Source organism: Anguilla anguilla, chromosome 6 (genome assembly GCF_013347855.1).
Source record: "Anguilla anguilla isolate fAngAng1 chromosome 6, fAngAng1.pri, whole genome shotgun sequence".
Taxonomy (NCBI): domain Eukaryota; kingdom Metazoa; phylum Chordata; class Actinopteri; order Anguilliformes; family Anguillidae; genus Anguilla; species Anguilla anguilla.
In genome coordinates this window covers 25,011,833-25,028,029 of record NC_049206.1, presented here as the reverse complement: position 1 = coordinate 25,028,029, position 16,197 = coordinate 25,011,833, and the positions used below count along the sequence as shown (strand labels likewise).

Sequence of the window (16,197 nt, the reverse complement as noted above, 5' to 3'; positions counted from 1 at the left end):
GTCCTGACCTCTGACCCCCCCCCCCCCCCCATGCTATTGTTTAAGCAGACAGATGCCGCTCCCATAATCCCTGTGATTCCCATCTCGCCGGTCCCAGCCGAGACCCCCGTCATCCCTCCACCCGCCTCACAGGTCTTTTTTTTTTCCCTTTCCTTTTGCTTTTGCTTTTTTTTTTTTTTTGTTGTTGTTGTTTAAGCCCCTCCCATTTCACTGCTGTTTTGATGGGGTTAGAGATTACAGGGGGGGGGGGCAATGCCAGGCTGTGTCCATTGCTGAAAGTCGGCGTGCGAAGGCAAGAGGAGCCTGGATTCCAAAGGCGAGCCCGACGAAATCGCTCTCCTTTGCTGGGACGCCTGATAGCCTTCATGCTTCAGCACTGCATGTTCTGCAGTATAAAATGCCACGTATGTAGGCATTCCGCCCGGGTAATCTCTAGCCAATGCGAGTGTAGTTCTTGTCTTTGAAACATGCATAGAGTAAGTGGAAAATTTTGTCTCGCGTAGATTTAGAAGAGCCCTAACGCTTTTCCCTAGCGCTGATTTGAGCTCGTTGAACTACACTGTTCGTCGGCAGACTTTGCGACTGTGGGATTTCTCTGCATTCTGCGTTGAACAGGTCAATCCTAACGGAAGTTTTCTTGTACCCTTTCTTTTCAAGGCAAACCCTCCTCCCGTAGTGGTGAATACAGATAATCTGGATGCACCTCCATATGTAAGTTCACTTATTTCTTTATAATTTTTTTGTCGCTTGTAATGTACTTGTCCAAGTGATTGCACTTTTAATTTTTCACAACTGTACTTCCTTAGAAGCCACCACTTTGCCATGTAAAGCATCTTGAATCTGGCCACAATGTCCAGATTGCTTTTCAGGTCAAACAAAGATTTACTTTTTATGTTCAAGAAGATCATTGGTACCGTAGGTTAGCCATGAGAGAGATTACAAAGGCTCGTCCATGCCGCACGTGTAGCGTAGCATAGCGTAGCGTAGCATAGCGTAGCATATGTCCCTCAGTGAAGCTGCACCAGACCCGGTCGCGTTGCCGCGCCAGCGCAGCCAGCTGTGCGCGTGCTTACCGCGTTCCGTGCTGGGACGCCGCTTAGCTGTTCGCGCCTCTTCCGTGTTCCGGGCTCGCCGCGAGGCACGGAGAAGTGCTCACACACGCATTTGCTGTGAAATGCTGGATAAATGCGCTCTCATGTAAATTGCACTGGTTATATCATTGCAACTCGCGTCCCTTCTCACATTCCCTTTTGTACCAATGGAGAGCAGCACATGTTTTAATAAGATACAGTTAGCCTGAAACAGTTAGCCAGGATATGAAGTGAAATAATCAAGGGAAAAGGGAGTCTCTAAACCGGTGGTGTTGCTCAGATTTTGTGAAGGGGGCATCATTTGGAAAATGTATAACAGAGATTCTGATCTAATGACATAGCATAGAAGTTAAAGAGACAGAAAGGCCACCGCGGATTGCGAGCTGGAAATACAAGAAGTTGAACTGAAACTTTAAACTGATGTTCCCAGCCTGTTTGATTTCAGAGACGTGTCAATTCAGTGTTTGCTACAGGGGCTTTTGTGCAACGTAAGGTCATATGCACAGCAGATTCTGATGCTGATGAAAATGCACCGATTTTGTGAATGGACTTTTCCCACTAGCCATTATTCTGCTTGCCACGCAAAGCTGGGATGTTGCTAAGGTGGTTTATCCCTTCGAGATGAAATGTACTCATCTTCATGATGAGTAAAACTGTCCGTAATGAAATCAGACTGTGTATGCGTGTCAGGCGAACAGGGTGCCCTTGAGAAAGGCTGAATCTAAATGAGTCCCATCGATGGCTCGAGGGCCCGTTGCTGTTCGTGTTGACACGGAAAAACACAAGAAAAACTTATATAGCCATTGTGTAGAAGTAGGATGGCCAGGTTTACAGGAGAGTAATCAACTATAGCAGTGCTCTGTTGGGATCTGGACCCACACTGATGATGATTTGGGGGAGGGGTCCTGTATGTCAGCTCCAGCGAGTGGGAGCCAGGCTGAATGGCAGGAGCGTCAGTCGGACGGGTGTCTGTGCGCAAAGGTTTCACGGACGAGACTGTGGTACGAGGCCTTCGCTGTCCATGGTCCTGAAAAACAAAGGCCATGCCAGTCAGCCCCTGTCTCTCAATGCGCCTGAATTTAACACACCCCGTCTCTCAGAGCCGTCCCCAGAGAAAGTCGCCCGCGTCGTGGCTGACAAGGGGGTCAGCGAGATGGATTGTGACTGACTGGCACGTCTTAAGCTCAAGTCAAACTGATCCGGTCCCTGCTGTGAACCGTTATTATGCTGTCATGACTGGATTGGCCTTTCTTTGGTGACCCTCTACATAATACGAGGGCAAGCTGCGAATTACATCCGGAATGAAACGACAAGTGCCCAGTGCAATTGTGTGCTATTGGTTACTCATGTGGTTTAAGTGATAGAGATAGTATATGGAGGCATATTCTTATTGTATTGATAACTCTCTGCCCCAAGAGACAACTGCACTTCAGATATGTTTAAAGGTGACTGGAATTAGGATTTGACATAATTCATTTTATATATATGTTCTTACTCCAGTAAATGTTTCAAGAAGCAAAAGAACCAGTGCAACCAAGTAGAGTAGCACAGTGCAGTATGGGTTAATTCCTCTGTGGCGTTGTGTTGGCAACGTTGCCAGGAATCCTGGCTCCTGATTGGCTGTAGATGTTGAGCTGCTAGTGCAGCCCACGCCTTCCCTCTCAGCAAAGGGACTCTTCCTAACGAGTGAGTCTTCATCATCTGTCGAATCATTGCTTCCGTTAGAGCAATGTCAATGCATAGCGTTTCGGGACACCTCCCTCCCTCCCTCCCCCCCATCCCTAAACCGGCACGGCAGCGTCCAGTAATCCTTTATCCCTCCCTAAGCCCGGCCTATAGAGGCCACCGCCGTCACGCCCCACCAAACGGCGTGCCGCTTCATGCCGTGAGCGCTTTCGTCCGCCCTCCCCGGAGGATGGTTGCCCCGGTAACGCAGGCTATTAACCAGTCGTGAAAAAGAACAGGTCCCCGGGCTGCTGATGTCAGCCTTGGGTAAGCGCACAGTCGTCACAGAGGAATCTGTTCAAATGCCTTTTTTTTATTTTTTTTAAATTTTTTTAGTGTTGACCGTCGCGATTGTCAGGTTTTAATGAGCTCCGATTCGCCAGTCGCAAGTCACATGACCTGCGACCGGTCAGCTCACTAAGACCTGGTTTGGGTTTCAGTATTATCTGGTTTTGTTTTAAAATATAATAGTGGTTTTTTATTTTAAATGTACATTTTTTTTCACTCTGTGAAGGAGACCGTCCTTTCTGTTGGGGTCTTTGTCAGCTTTTCTGTGTTAGCGTGGAAGTGCACACGGCTTATCAGCCTTAATTAAATCTGCGAGGCAGATGGAATGGCTGCCCAATCTGGATTGGAAAATCGGCATGGGAAATATTAACCGCTGTCAGCAGAACCTGTCTTTGTCTCCGTGGGATTAATCTGCTGCACGCAGGGAATACAGATGCACAGAGCTGCCAGTCATTTGCATTTAAAGCCTACAGATTGCTTTGCCATGTCCTCCAATTTCCCAACGAGTGCTTATTAATGGGGAAAGATTTACAATACACTTATTTTTTTAAAATATCTATAATTTCACTAAGTTCTTTGTCATGCAACTTTAACTTGGCCAGAACTGTTGTTAGTTTCTAATGTTAGGATGAAAATGCTAAAAGCAGTTCACCTGTTTGACTGCTGTGTGTCCGCTCCAGGACAGCAAATGCACTCGCATGGAAAATGACAGTTGCTGGGCTGAAATAGTAACATGATGTAACACAACATACTGAAGAGAACAGGCCCAACAATGCTCACCATATTCCTGACTAAACTGTACCTCTGCCTACTCATCATCCAGAGTTCTTGAGTTTTCTGCTCTTTTCTTCTGTCACGACGCATTGTGCTCGCAGCTCGAGAACAGCATTTTATTATTTTATTGGCTCTGTGTTGCCGTGTTGCTAAATTAATTTTTCACTTTGTATGTTGAGACGCATATCATGGGGTGATGTCATACAGTAAAATACAGCTCTCGCTTTATAAAGACATGCACCTGCTTGTGGCTAGAGAAGGCACATTACAAAGACTTCGGTGAGTTCTACACTCCACTCCTGCCCTTCACATTGACAGAAGGGTACCGTTTACGTAAGCCAAATTAAATGCTTACATTGTTAATTAAACTCGACATATTGCACATTCGAACATTAAAATAAATTACCCGATATATCACTGCGTAAGAAAATTAGCACCAGTGCTCATTTTCAATCAAGAATCCCTTAGAATCTCAGGTGTTTTTTTTTTTTTTCCTTTTAATTTGAGCTTTCCTGTGATAAGGAATTCATTAGCAGAAGCACTTCAGATGTCCTTTATCGTACTGAGGCCATAATGGACAATTGTACGTGGCGGAGAGAGCGTGTGTTGCGATTAAAGACTTCGAAAATACAGGAATAAGACACCGACCCTGCAGCTCATTACCCATGTAGAGCATCACCCTTTTTCATCTGAACGTGCCTGAATGTATTCAAACACCCGCTCTGCAGAACCCACATTTGCGTTTGCATTTGCCCCGATGTTCATTGGATTGGGGTGTCTAGGGAGCACTGATCTGGGATCAGCCCTAAAGGAGAGAGCGCGGGTGTCGGGTCCAGATGTTTGGATGTCAGGCTAGCGTCTGGTTGTGCAGGGGGTGCGGGTTGCAGAAATTACGATTTTTTAAATTTATTTATGTAGAGATTACACTGCGTCTCTCCTGAGTTTGAGTTTGTGGGTCCTGCTGAAAGAGACAGCAGAGGACAAGGGAGGGTGAATTGAAATATTCTACTGTCCTCAAAAAGTCGGGGAAAAGACGTTTATAGCGCGACCTTGATTTAACATTGAATATTAATTCCCCACCAAAATTCTTCACTCACTGTAAGGTGAAGTACATACCTTTTGTAGACCCAAACTATTATAAAAGTTGTATGTTTAAGAATGTGCTTCATAAAGTTTTGCAAACTAGCTTTGACTATCGTACAATAAATATTTTTTTTTAAATCATACATTTGTCCTTAAAATGCCTGTAAATTCATACAAAAATATCTGTTTTGGGAACACGAGTTGATCTCACCTCTATTATTTTTGCATATGTTTGCAGTATATGATTCTGGCCTGTTCAAAGGTGATTGTTTGGTAACCTTCAATCATTTCCAAAGTCGGTCCGGTTCATACCATCCAACCTCCTTCAGCTAATCAGCTGTTGTTTTCCCTCAATCCCAACTCAGGCTAATGCTGACATTAATGAAGGTTCTGGCCTCTTGGGTGTGACAATACACTGTATTCAGGTAATAATGTTTAATTGAAGCATGTTTAGGCTACTTTGATGCACTGTATCTGTACCTCTCCGTCGGTTGCATTACCACACCAAGCTGCAGTTTCAGTGGAATTCTTTAGACACTTATTTGCGATCTCCTCGGCCTTGAGCCGTTGAACCCTGCTGTGCTCTCAGGCCGGAAATGCATTTTTCTGTTTGTTTACATGGCTTTTCAGTCAGCGCTCTGTCGGTCCCCTCCAGCACGCCCCCTGCTGGCCGCTCATAAGAGTTATTGTTCTGTCCAGTGTCTTGCGTCTTCAGGTTAGGTTTCCTGGAAATTCAAACGCAAATGGAGTGGCTAGGAATAAAATGTGATTAAAGTGGATTTGGAGAACTGATAATGGCTCTGTTATGGTGCATCGCTTCCACCAGCTCACTTTTCTCACCTGTGTCCATTTCATATTACTACAATAGTCTAACTACACTGCCATTGATTTACATCCAGTTTTTATCTCATTTCGCCCACTCTTAAGCATTAGAAATTTAGATGCAGCAACCTCCCAGAAAAGAAAGCGGTCGGGTTGAATTCGGGGTCGCGTTCCTCTGTGTGTAAGACCGCGAGCAGGTAAGGCGCTGCTCATTTGCGGTTCGAGCAGCGCGAGAGAGCAGCGGGTGTGCTCGAGGACGCTGAAGCAGCGGGGGAAGGAAGCTTAATCGGCTGCGAGGGCTGAGGCCGTGGCGGGGGCGGGGGCGGGGGCGGGGGGGGGGGGGCGCGGAGAGCCCGAATGAACTCCCGCCGTCACCCGCGTGCCCCGCGTCGCCGTCGCGGCCTCGTCCCTGCAGCGCGCGGAGACGAGGGCCCCGGTCTCCAGGAAGACAGCAAATCAGAAAAGCCTGTTTTATCTTCACCCGTCCTCCAGGATTTTCAAGGAAGCGTCTGTTTATTAATTAATTAATACATTTATTAAAATTACGCTGTTGTTTTCACTAGCTGCTTCGAAGGATCTTATGCACGGTCAGATATTTTTACATTGCCGAAGCAGTCGTAAACCGGAACGCAGACCGTAAGCATTCACATGCATTTCCGGTGTGTCTAAGAGCCTAGAGACCAGATTCAAATGATGAAAACGGAATCTGGTTGTCGTCGTTTGTGTTTGTTTGGTTTTTTTTTTGGAAACCTCACTTTTGATGGAGCAATCAGCGAATCGGGTTTCATTGTGCTGCTGTCGTTACACATATCTTTGTGTTCAGAAGGGATGCGTTTATTTTAATTTGATATGGTGGGCTGGACAGGTTGTATAAACAAAATTAGAAGTGATGGTCCATCTGCTAAAATTATCGAGTCATACAGTATGAGTCTACAGTGAATACTTGTGTGTACATTGTTCTTTTGTTCATGGATGAAGTGATTTCTCCCTTGTTTTTTTTCATCACCTAATATAACACAGTGCCATTCCATGCTTTGCAGTCGTTTTACCGCGGACACCCTGAATTGAGTAATTGGTTTGGGTTTTCATTGACGTATTAAGTGTCTTGAGTATTATGTACGCCTCTGCCTTGAATGTGGTAATGGTTTAATGAAGGCACTTTTATGTACGCCACACAAAAGTATGCATGTGATTTATCTTTTCTTTCATAACAATCTACAATCTTTGCACTGGGGGGAAAAGGACTGTAAGAAACGACTGATTGGCTGTATATCTCCCGCCGGGAAAAGGTCATTGGGTTTCATAACTGTCAGGTTGCTGAGCCCCTCCCCCCCCGTCGTCGCGGTCCGATTTGGCCGGAGAGCAGACGGCCTGCTGTTACGCCGAGACGGGAACGCTTCCCGCCATGTGCTGAGTCGGCGGGAGCGAGCTCGCAGGCAGCCCCGTCGAGGCACGGTCGCGACCCTTCGAACGGAAAACGAGGGCTTCGTCAGATGATTCACGTCCCCCTCTCTCTTTTCGACTGGCCGCTGAACGGAGTCGCACTCCCAGTCTGTTTTTCCCCCCTCTGCGTTCCTGCCGTTCTCCCCGGAGAACCTCAGCAGGTGGGCAGGAGCGTGAAGCGGTCGTTAGGAACGTAAGAGGACCGTCTGGTCGAGCTGCGCCTGCGCCGCGTCCGGGAACGCTCAGACGCTCGTCCTCATAATGCCGTCGCTGTGTGGCGCCAGTCCTCTCCACGCATCACGCTTTGCCTGAGAGAGACGCGTTTAAATAAAAACATTTTCGCCGCTTTGATTACGAGGTGATTTTTAAGGCCGTTGTGAATCCGTCGCGGGCTGAAGGCGCCACACAGCGGCTGTTCACTGGCACGTGCTTCTGGATCCAGGCGGTGGTCTGCTTGGGCGTGGGAGGCCACTTGGGGCCAGGGGCCAGGGTGGACTACTTTTGGCCCTGCTACTACACTGAAGAAAGGCCTTTACTGTGCAATGGGAAAACATGCAAGGAAGGGCCTTAATGTGTTAGAGCCACACGAGAATCCACAAGTCCAGTCAACCCCTGCAGTTAATAGCAATAGGCCAGTGGTTCCCAACCCTGTTCTTGTAGATCTAACCTCCTGTAGGTTTTCATTTCAACCCTAATTTGACACTCCCGATTCTATTGATTAGCACCTGGACAAGATCGCTAGCTGTTGAATGAGGTGTGCTTTGTTAGGCTTTGAGTGAAAACCTCCAGGATGGTAGACCTTCTAGTACAGGATTGGAAACCGCTTTCCTAAGCTTTAGTGTTGGCAGTCCAGTTAAGGAACAGGGATTGCAATAAGGAGATGGGAATTTTTTGGTGGCAGGAATGCCATTTTCAGTGAATGTACATAGCGGATCATATTACGTAAGCGATTTTTTCCCATAACCCAGAACAGGCGGTCAGAATGTCTTGATTGGACACAGACCATTTTTCAACAAAGATGATGCATGATGCAAAGACTCCACATATTGCAGACCATTGCATCTGTAGGCTTGGAGACATCTTCTGAAATCTCCATATTAATGAAGCACAAGGTTATTATTAGCCGCTGATGCTAGCTGCGCAAAGTGGGGAGGATGTTCCAAAGGTAAACACTAGCAAACCTCAGGGGGAAAAGTCTCAGGTGGGCGTACGAAGTGAAAAGCCTACCCAGCCAATCAAATCAATTATCAGACATCTGCTACCACCAGTCTGATTACAGGAAGCCTATGCCATGAAGGTTAGGTTTTCCAGTTGTCCTATTAGAATTAAGAATAGGCCCAAAATACCTGTTTGTGTTGCAAGTCAATGTACTGTATCCAGCTTGTTGTTTTTTACATTTCTTTTAAAGGACAGTGGACAGACCCATCCTGCTTTTTTTTTTTCGGGCCATGCCTTATCAGCAGAAGAATGCTTGTATGGATGAAAAGATTAATGTCCCACTTTTTCACCTCCTGGTGGTTTGTCAGAAAACTTGAGTTGCTGCATGGTTCATTTGCTGGATGGGCTGATGTTTTCGCAGAGTGCTCGGAGTCGCTGGTTGCTAATGTCCTATTTTCACGCCTTTTCAGGTGAACGGAACAGAAGCCGATTTTGAATATGAGGAAATCACACTTGAACGGGTAAGGTCACCGTTTTGTTTTGATACCGTATTTTGTAAGGACAAGCACCATAGAATTCCAAGTACTGCTCAAGCCATAGACGTGGACCATCCAGTCCCCCTGGGTCATTGGTTAGGGCACCACAGCAGTGAACAGTGAGGCCTTACGTGTGTGATTCCTCTTCTCAGTGGAGAAGTTAGTCACTGCATCTCTTCTGAGTGAAGCGGCTGATTGTCTCCAAGGTTCGAGGCCACCAAAGCATTGTTTTGCAACTGTAGGACCAAAGATTGTGAAGAAAGTGGAAACCATATTCTTGCAATGTGCTTAGTATCTGCAGTGCATCCAGTCAAACACTTACCCTTCATTTTCAGAAGGTGCTTAGTCATAATCTTGTTATTTGAGTTAATTCAGCCCATTACTATTATTATTGGGAGCTTTTTACTTGTATGATCTAAACTGCTGTACAGCTGTTCTATCTTGAGCTTTTCCCCAACTCTGATTCATTAGGAATGTAAAACATTGTATTAGATACAAATACACCTTTGTGATAATGCCAGGCAAATTCTAACAATCAAATTTGTACTGTTATTGTGCAGATACTGAGTGAGTCCACAGTGTCCTTTCAGTACCAGTGATAATGAAATTAATTACTTTCACATCTGTGATTAAAAAAAAACCTTATGCATTCAAATCAATCAGAGGCTAATTCAAATGACTGCCGGCTTTCTTTGATAATGTACAGTAGACACATGTATCAATACACCCCCGTGCGATCCAAGAATAAGATAAAACATAATGTGTTGTTTTAAATGCGCATCTTGCATCATGCACGTGCCTGTTAAGGGGGGTTTCTTCCACTTGTGTGTGGGGACCTCATTCAGCTGAGCGTTCCCCAGTGTGCATTGCTAACAGTGTGCATTAATAAACAATGGCCTGATGCTAACTGCAGTGTAGTCAACCTCCAGCTTAGCCCCTGAGTTCAAATGCCATTGCATTTGAAAACTGTTTGCGTGTGCCCACTTTTAGAGCAAGCTGTACATGGGACACATTGGGTTTTAAAGCAGCAGTCCTGTCTTTATCTGTGCAAGATTGACCTGTCCTGTTAAGACGCACTTGACTCTAGAGCGATTGCCTTGAGCTCGTTGCAAAAGAAGCCTGAGTCGTTGATTGAGTTGATTTTCAGAGTGGGTAAACACTTCTGATTGAAACGTAGACTCATGGTCAGGTGTGTGGCTGCAGTCTGTTGACTTTGAGAGTCTGCCCTCTTCCGGAGAGTTTGGCATAAGCAATAAAGGTCAAGTTCTCTTTGGATCTTAGAGTCAGTCATATAAGAGCACTCAATATATGCACTTCCACAAAAAATCTGAATGATATGTAACTTCTGGGGTGGAATGCATTGATTTAAGAGATTGTTCTCCTTGCCTGAATTAATTTCTTCCTTTAGCTGAATGCAGACAGCCTACCATATTAATATCAAATGGTAAATGGACTGCATTTATATAGCGCTTTTATCCAAAGCGCTTTACAATTGATGCCTCTCATTCGCCAGAGCAGTTAGGGGTTAGGTGTCTTGCTCAAGGACACTTTGACACGCCCAGGGCGGGGTTTGAACCGGCAACCCTTCGACTGCCAGACAATTGGTCTTACCTCCTGAGCTATGTCGCCTCCTCCTATCAGTTTTTGCGTATTTGTTTATGTGTATCTGGATGTGTGTGCGTGAACGCGCGTGTGCATATTTGCGTGTGCCGGCTTACCGTGACCGCTGTGTCCTTTCCGTTGCGGCGCCGCGCAGGGAAACTCGGGTCTGGGGTTCAGCATCGCGGGCGGCACGGATAACCCCCACATCGGCGAGGACCCCAGCATCTTCATCACCAAGGTCATCCCCGGGGGCGCGGCCGCCCAGGACGGCCGTCTCCGGTGAGTGTGGCCGTCTCTGACCGCTCCTGACCCTTCTTTATAACAAACCCTGTTGACTTTCCCACATTACATTCTTTAGCAAAAGTGCTAAAATACGCACTTTGATAGTACACATCCCCCCTGGATAACTTGCATATGTTAATTCGCACTTGTGCTCTTGGCTTCAAATTTACTGTGATGCTTCAAAATTGAAGAGTGGGTGTTCTTAAATCTTCACACTACATCACAGAGACTTGAAAATATTGTATATAGTTTGTATATATATTGTATATAGCTACTGATTCCACAGATTGCGTAATGATGTTAATGTTGCGTATCTCAGTATGCTCAGTATGCTCGCTGAGCACCGTGTGCATTCCTTTCACCTAGGCGGTTGACGATGTTAACTTTGAACTCAAAATGTAAAAAAAATGCCTCTTGCAGCTGCCTGTTTTATCATCCTCTACATAAGATCGGCTACACATTCCCTTGCATTCCTTCGCCACTGAGATGCCCCAGGTCATTACTGAAAACTAACATTGAGTTTTCAGTTGGCCTACTAGCATACATGAAGGTAAAGTAAAGATGAATCTTTGCCTCCGTAGGGTCAATGACAGCATCCTTAGGGTGAACGATGTTGACGTGAGAGACGTCACCCACAGCAAGGCTGTGGAGGCCCTGAAGGAAGCCGGCTCCATCGTCAGACTCTACGTCAGAAGAAGAAAACCCATGACGGAGAAGATCATGGAAATCAAGCTTGTCAAGGGTCCCAAAGGTGGGTTGCTGTGACATCATCACTATGCTGCGGTCACTGTGACATGCTGTCACATGCTGCCCCAGCAATAGTTCCCACAGTTAAGGGTCCTGGTGGTTCTGTAATTTAGTATATTTTGATTGTGCTGTTACTTAATAGTACTCACTGATCACATATGTGTATGTATGATATGTATTATTAATATTTTTTCTATGCTCTTAACCCTTTCTGAATTTGGGATTGGGAAATTGTATTCACCAGCTTTGGATAGCTACAGTTATTTTGGCAGAGCACTGACAAACACATGTTCTTCTCCTAAATGAAAGTTGTACATATTTTTGTCCTATGCTATTAATCCAGAATTCAATATGGAAAAGGAAGCAATTAAGATAAAACCACATTTTTATGGATTATAGAAAAGCTGGTTTCAGACTTGACCCTAATGTGCGCTGGGAAATAAGATTTTGCAGGTCACGTAGAGCGAACACTATGCTTTTGAAATAAAAGTTAAAATTAGTTGTTTTTTCTAGCAGTTCATTAGGGAGTGTCTGGCTATCAGTGAGTATTATCCAATCCCATGACAGTACAGTCACATGTCCTTTGCATCTATAAATGCCATTGGACAATGTACACGTTCTCATATGTCATTACTTTTGTCAGGTCAGTAGCTCATAGCTCATATTTACATATACATGTTTGTGGAGTGTATCTATATTTCACTTTCACAGCGTACAATTACATTGAATGGTTATGGTGATGGGGTCTTGGTTATCTTTATAAGGGTTTTAAGACTAAGTTCTATCTATCTGTGCCGCTGAGTCTTGGTTATCTCTAAGGCTTTTAAAGCTGACTTGTCTTTCTCCCTTTGTCTCCCAGTCTTGGTTATCTCTGTAAGGGGTTTATAAGGCCAGTTTTCCCTCTCTGTGTCCTCAAGTTAAGGTCACCCCTGTGTTTTTCGGGCTAAGTTTTCTTTCTCTCTGTTCCCAGGTCTTGGTTTCAGCATAGCCGGGGGAGTGGGAAATCAGCACATCCCCGGCGACAACAGCATCTACGTCACGAAAGTCATCGAGGGCGGGGCGGCGCACAAAGACGGGAAGCTGCAAATAGGGGACAAGCTTTTGGCGGTAGGCGGCCATCTGTTGAATTCCTGATTAACGAGCCTCCGTCATTAAGTCCTCTGAATCTGCCATTAACTTGCTATAAAACCTGGTGTCCTTTTCTGGGCTCTGGAAAGGGCTTAATCCGCTGGTAAATAAATGTGTTCATAAATGGGTCTCAGCAGGTCGTAGACGCTGACTGGTACACAAGAATGACTCCCTTTAGAGCCGGTGGACTCTCTGGGAATATGGAGTGCAGAATTGTATTTTTCTACTGCTAGTTATATTAAAAAATGTTTTGTTATCGCAACAGAACAGGGAGTTGTCTACCACACGGTCTCTGCAGTTACTGGGGTCACATAATGTGGAGATACTGAGGGAAAAGCCATGAGGAAGCTGGTGTTCTTTCTTTAGAGAATTTCACCTGTTGCTACTTCTTCCTCAAACCTTCAATCAAATCTCTCCAGTGCACATTGGTTGTACTGTGGACCTGAGATTACATATTATATGGTCAATGATATAATCAGATTCAGCTTTCCTGTCCAGGGACAGGTATCAGTTGGGATCAGTCCTGTTGAGCTTGGTCTACGATAATGATATGCACATGTTCTCTTTATAAGAAAGTAGAGGACAAAAAAATCTTTGGCGTGGCTAATATTTTACTCTGTTATGACTCCATATGTCCATATGCGTTTTGCATTCAATGTCATTTCTATGAGTTATTTTTTATTTTTTGGGATAATCCTGGTACTACATTGATTCTTTACGATACTTTATTATGTGATGTGTATTGTATGTGAATTGTGTGATTGTATTTGTCTTGTCTTTTGAGCTGCACTGCAACAAATCCCTCTCAGTATTTCCTGATATGGCAACAAAGTTTTTTGATTTTGAATTGTGAAAATGTATGAAATATGTACTGGCACAGCTTCGTACTCCTGAGAGTAACGCTGGTGTAACGCCCCTGGTGTAACGCTACTGTACAACAATCTGTATAACAGCATCTGCCTAGCGATTATAATGTTAAAATGCAGTCTGTGTGTGTGTGTTTGGGTGTGTGTGCGTGTGTGTGTGCGTGTGTGTGTGCGTGTGTGCGTGCGTGCGTGCGTGCGTGCGTGTGTGTGCGTGCGTGTGTGTGTGTGTGCGTGCGTGCGTGTGTGTGTGCGTGCGTGCATGTGTGTGTGTGTACATATCTTACTCTGTGTCTCTTGCAGGTGAACAGTGTTTGCCTTGAGGAGGTGAGTCACGAGGACGCCGTGACAGCCTTGAAAAACACCCCCGACGTGGTGTACCTGAAAGTGGCTAAACCCACCAGTGTCTTCATGAACGACAGCTTCGCACCCCCCGATATCACCAACTGTGAGTGGCCCGCTCGCCCCGCCCGGGAGTGTCTGCGCATGAGCCATCTGCTGTGTGCTGCCTGCTCCAATATCGCTACTGTGTGCTACCTGCTCCAATATCGCCACTGTGTGCTACCTGCTCCAGTATCGCTACTGTGTGCTACCTGCTCCAATATCGCTACTGTGTGCTACCTGCTCCAATATCGCTACTGTGTGCTACCTGCTCCAATATCGCTACTGTGTGCTACCTGCTCCAATATCGCTACTGTGTGCTACCTGCTCCAATATCGCTGCTGTGTGCTCCCTGCTCCAGTATCGCTATTGTGTGCTCCCTGCTCCAGTATCGCCACTGTGTGCTACCTGCTCCAGTATCGCTACTGTGTGCTACCTGCTCCAGTATCGCTACTGTGTGCTACCTGCTCCAGTATCGCTATTGTGTGCTACCTACTCCAATATCACTACTGTGTGCTACCTGCTCCAGTATCACTACTGTGTGCTACCTGCTCCAGTGCTGCTGTGTGCTACCTGTTCTAATGCTGCTGCTGCCACAAAGGCATCGCCGCCATTGAACGGCTTTAGGGAAACTCTCCATTTCCAGCCATTTAAATGGCATTGCTGTGATAAACAGTGTGGTTCAATTAGACAGTGCTGGCCCAATATATTCCTGGTGCTTAGTAAAAACCTGCTTCACTTGGAGTTTGTTGAATATTTGATGGAGCTGTTATTTTGCCTTGGGGCGCTGATGAAAACAGACGCACTGTACCCAGTTTATAGTGTGAGACACAGCACCAAAATGAACCAGAATGAAGACGCATCCCGAAATGAAAGGGAGGAAAAGGCAGTGAAATGTGGAAAGCGGCTGTGTAAAGCGGGTATGGGGAATGTGTGTCAGCCCCGCGGTGTGGGAGCCCTGTGTGAGCGGAGAGCCGAGTGAGAGGCTTCAGCTGTATTGAGCCGCGGTGGCTGGCAGGCATTTTAGCAGGACGGCTAATGGCGCACAGATCAGAGGTCTCGGGCTCTAATGATTATGCGTCCCTCCTCGGTGCGCGCGAAGCCATTAACGCTCATTAGAGACAGAGCCGAGCTGCGCTGTGCGTCCCTCTGGGTCACCAGCCATTGGCCAACTGCTGGCCATTGGAAAGTGTTTAGACAACAACCCCAACCCCCCTGCCCCCCACCCCTCTCTCTCTCTCTCTCTCTCTCTCTCTCCCTCCCTCCCTCCCTCCCTCCCTCCCTCTCTCTCGGGTCTTTGCATACTTTCCATTGACACACACACTACCCTTTCCTACATTCTGAGAATTTGGCAAAACTGTCTCATTAAATCATGGGCTGTCCTGACTCCTGACCATCACTATAATAAATTATAACTGAAATGATTAAAGAGATCTGTAGTGGAGATTATGTATACCATATACATCTGTAGTGTACCATACCATACTGTCCCTCAGAACCTCTCTTCTGTTTGAAGTTGAACATTGACAGTCTTGGCTCAATAATTTCAGGATACAAGCTGTTTTCTGGGCAATTTCCCATGTTACCCTGGTAGTGGTTGTACTGGTGTGATGAGGAGAGCAAAAAAAAAAAAAGAGAGAAACACTGTGACAAAGATCAGTGGCTTTCGACGTAATTGGAAGAAAGGGTAAATAGTTGTTAGCGATGAACCAGGTATTTAAATAAGCGTGACTGACACCTAGAGGCCTCTGTCTGATTTTGGGTGATGTGGATTACCCTTGACCGGGACGCCCTTGGTTCTCGCTCTGAGAAATGCTCATAAAATGTCAGGACGCATCACCAGGGGACCTGTCAATGGAAACAAAGCACCTCTGCGGCTTTCCAGTTGACCTTGCCTTCACAGTTCACACAGAAGTCGCTCATTTTAATCTTCAAAAGCCGCGTAGCCCCAGCCAGCCCCGATTACGGCTTTTCAAAGCCAGGACGGCGCTCCACCGATCCCTCGGCGGGCACTTCAAAAACGAATCATGAATTCCGCTTTTATCTGCCCGTGATAGGGCAGCCATAGAAAGAAAAATTAATAGAATATCAGCTCTAATGAGCACGCGCAATATTTGCATAAGACGGAGTTATTGGCTGAGTAAATCCTCGCCTGACCCTGAGAGTGGTTGTAGAAACCACGCGCCCGTGTAAAACTACTCCTGACAACACCCAGGTGTGCTAATGACATCTGAACGCATAGAGCCTGGTTTTACTAAAGACCTTTAGCACGTG

General features: G+C 46.0%; 1 protein-coding gene across 26 annotated transcripts in view; it reads left to right on the top strand.

Moving 5' to 3' along the window:
- The window catches only part of dlg1l (discs, large (Drosophila) homolog 1, like), a 158,460-nt gene that overhangs the window by 108,546 nt on the left and 33,717 nt on the right, over positions 1 to 16,197 (top strand). For 11 of the 26 annotated variants that reach the window (XM_035421078.1, XM_035421081.1, XM_035421077.1 and 8 more), the window contains 7 exons: positions 46 to 132; positions 658 to 711; positions 8,855 to 8,905; positions 10,677 to 10,801; positions 11,386 to 11,555; positions 12,522 to 12,658; positions 13,846 to 13,990. In XM_035421078.1, coding sequence (XP_035276969.1) covers positions 46 to 132; positions 658 to 711; positions 8,855 to 8,905; positions 10,677 to 10,801; positions 11,386 to 11,555; positions 12,522 to 12,658; positions 13,846 to 13,990 — 769 coding nt within the window. The remainder of the gene's footprint in view (positions 1 to 45; positions 133 to 657; positions 712 to 8,854; positions 8,906 to 10,676; positions 10,802 to 11,385; positions 11,556 to 12,521; positions 12,659 to 13,845; positions 13,991 to 16,197) is intronic. The other 15 variants (XM_035421080.1, XM_035421086.1, XM_035421090.1 and 12 more) reach the window with 3 other exon arrangements.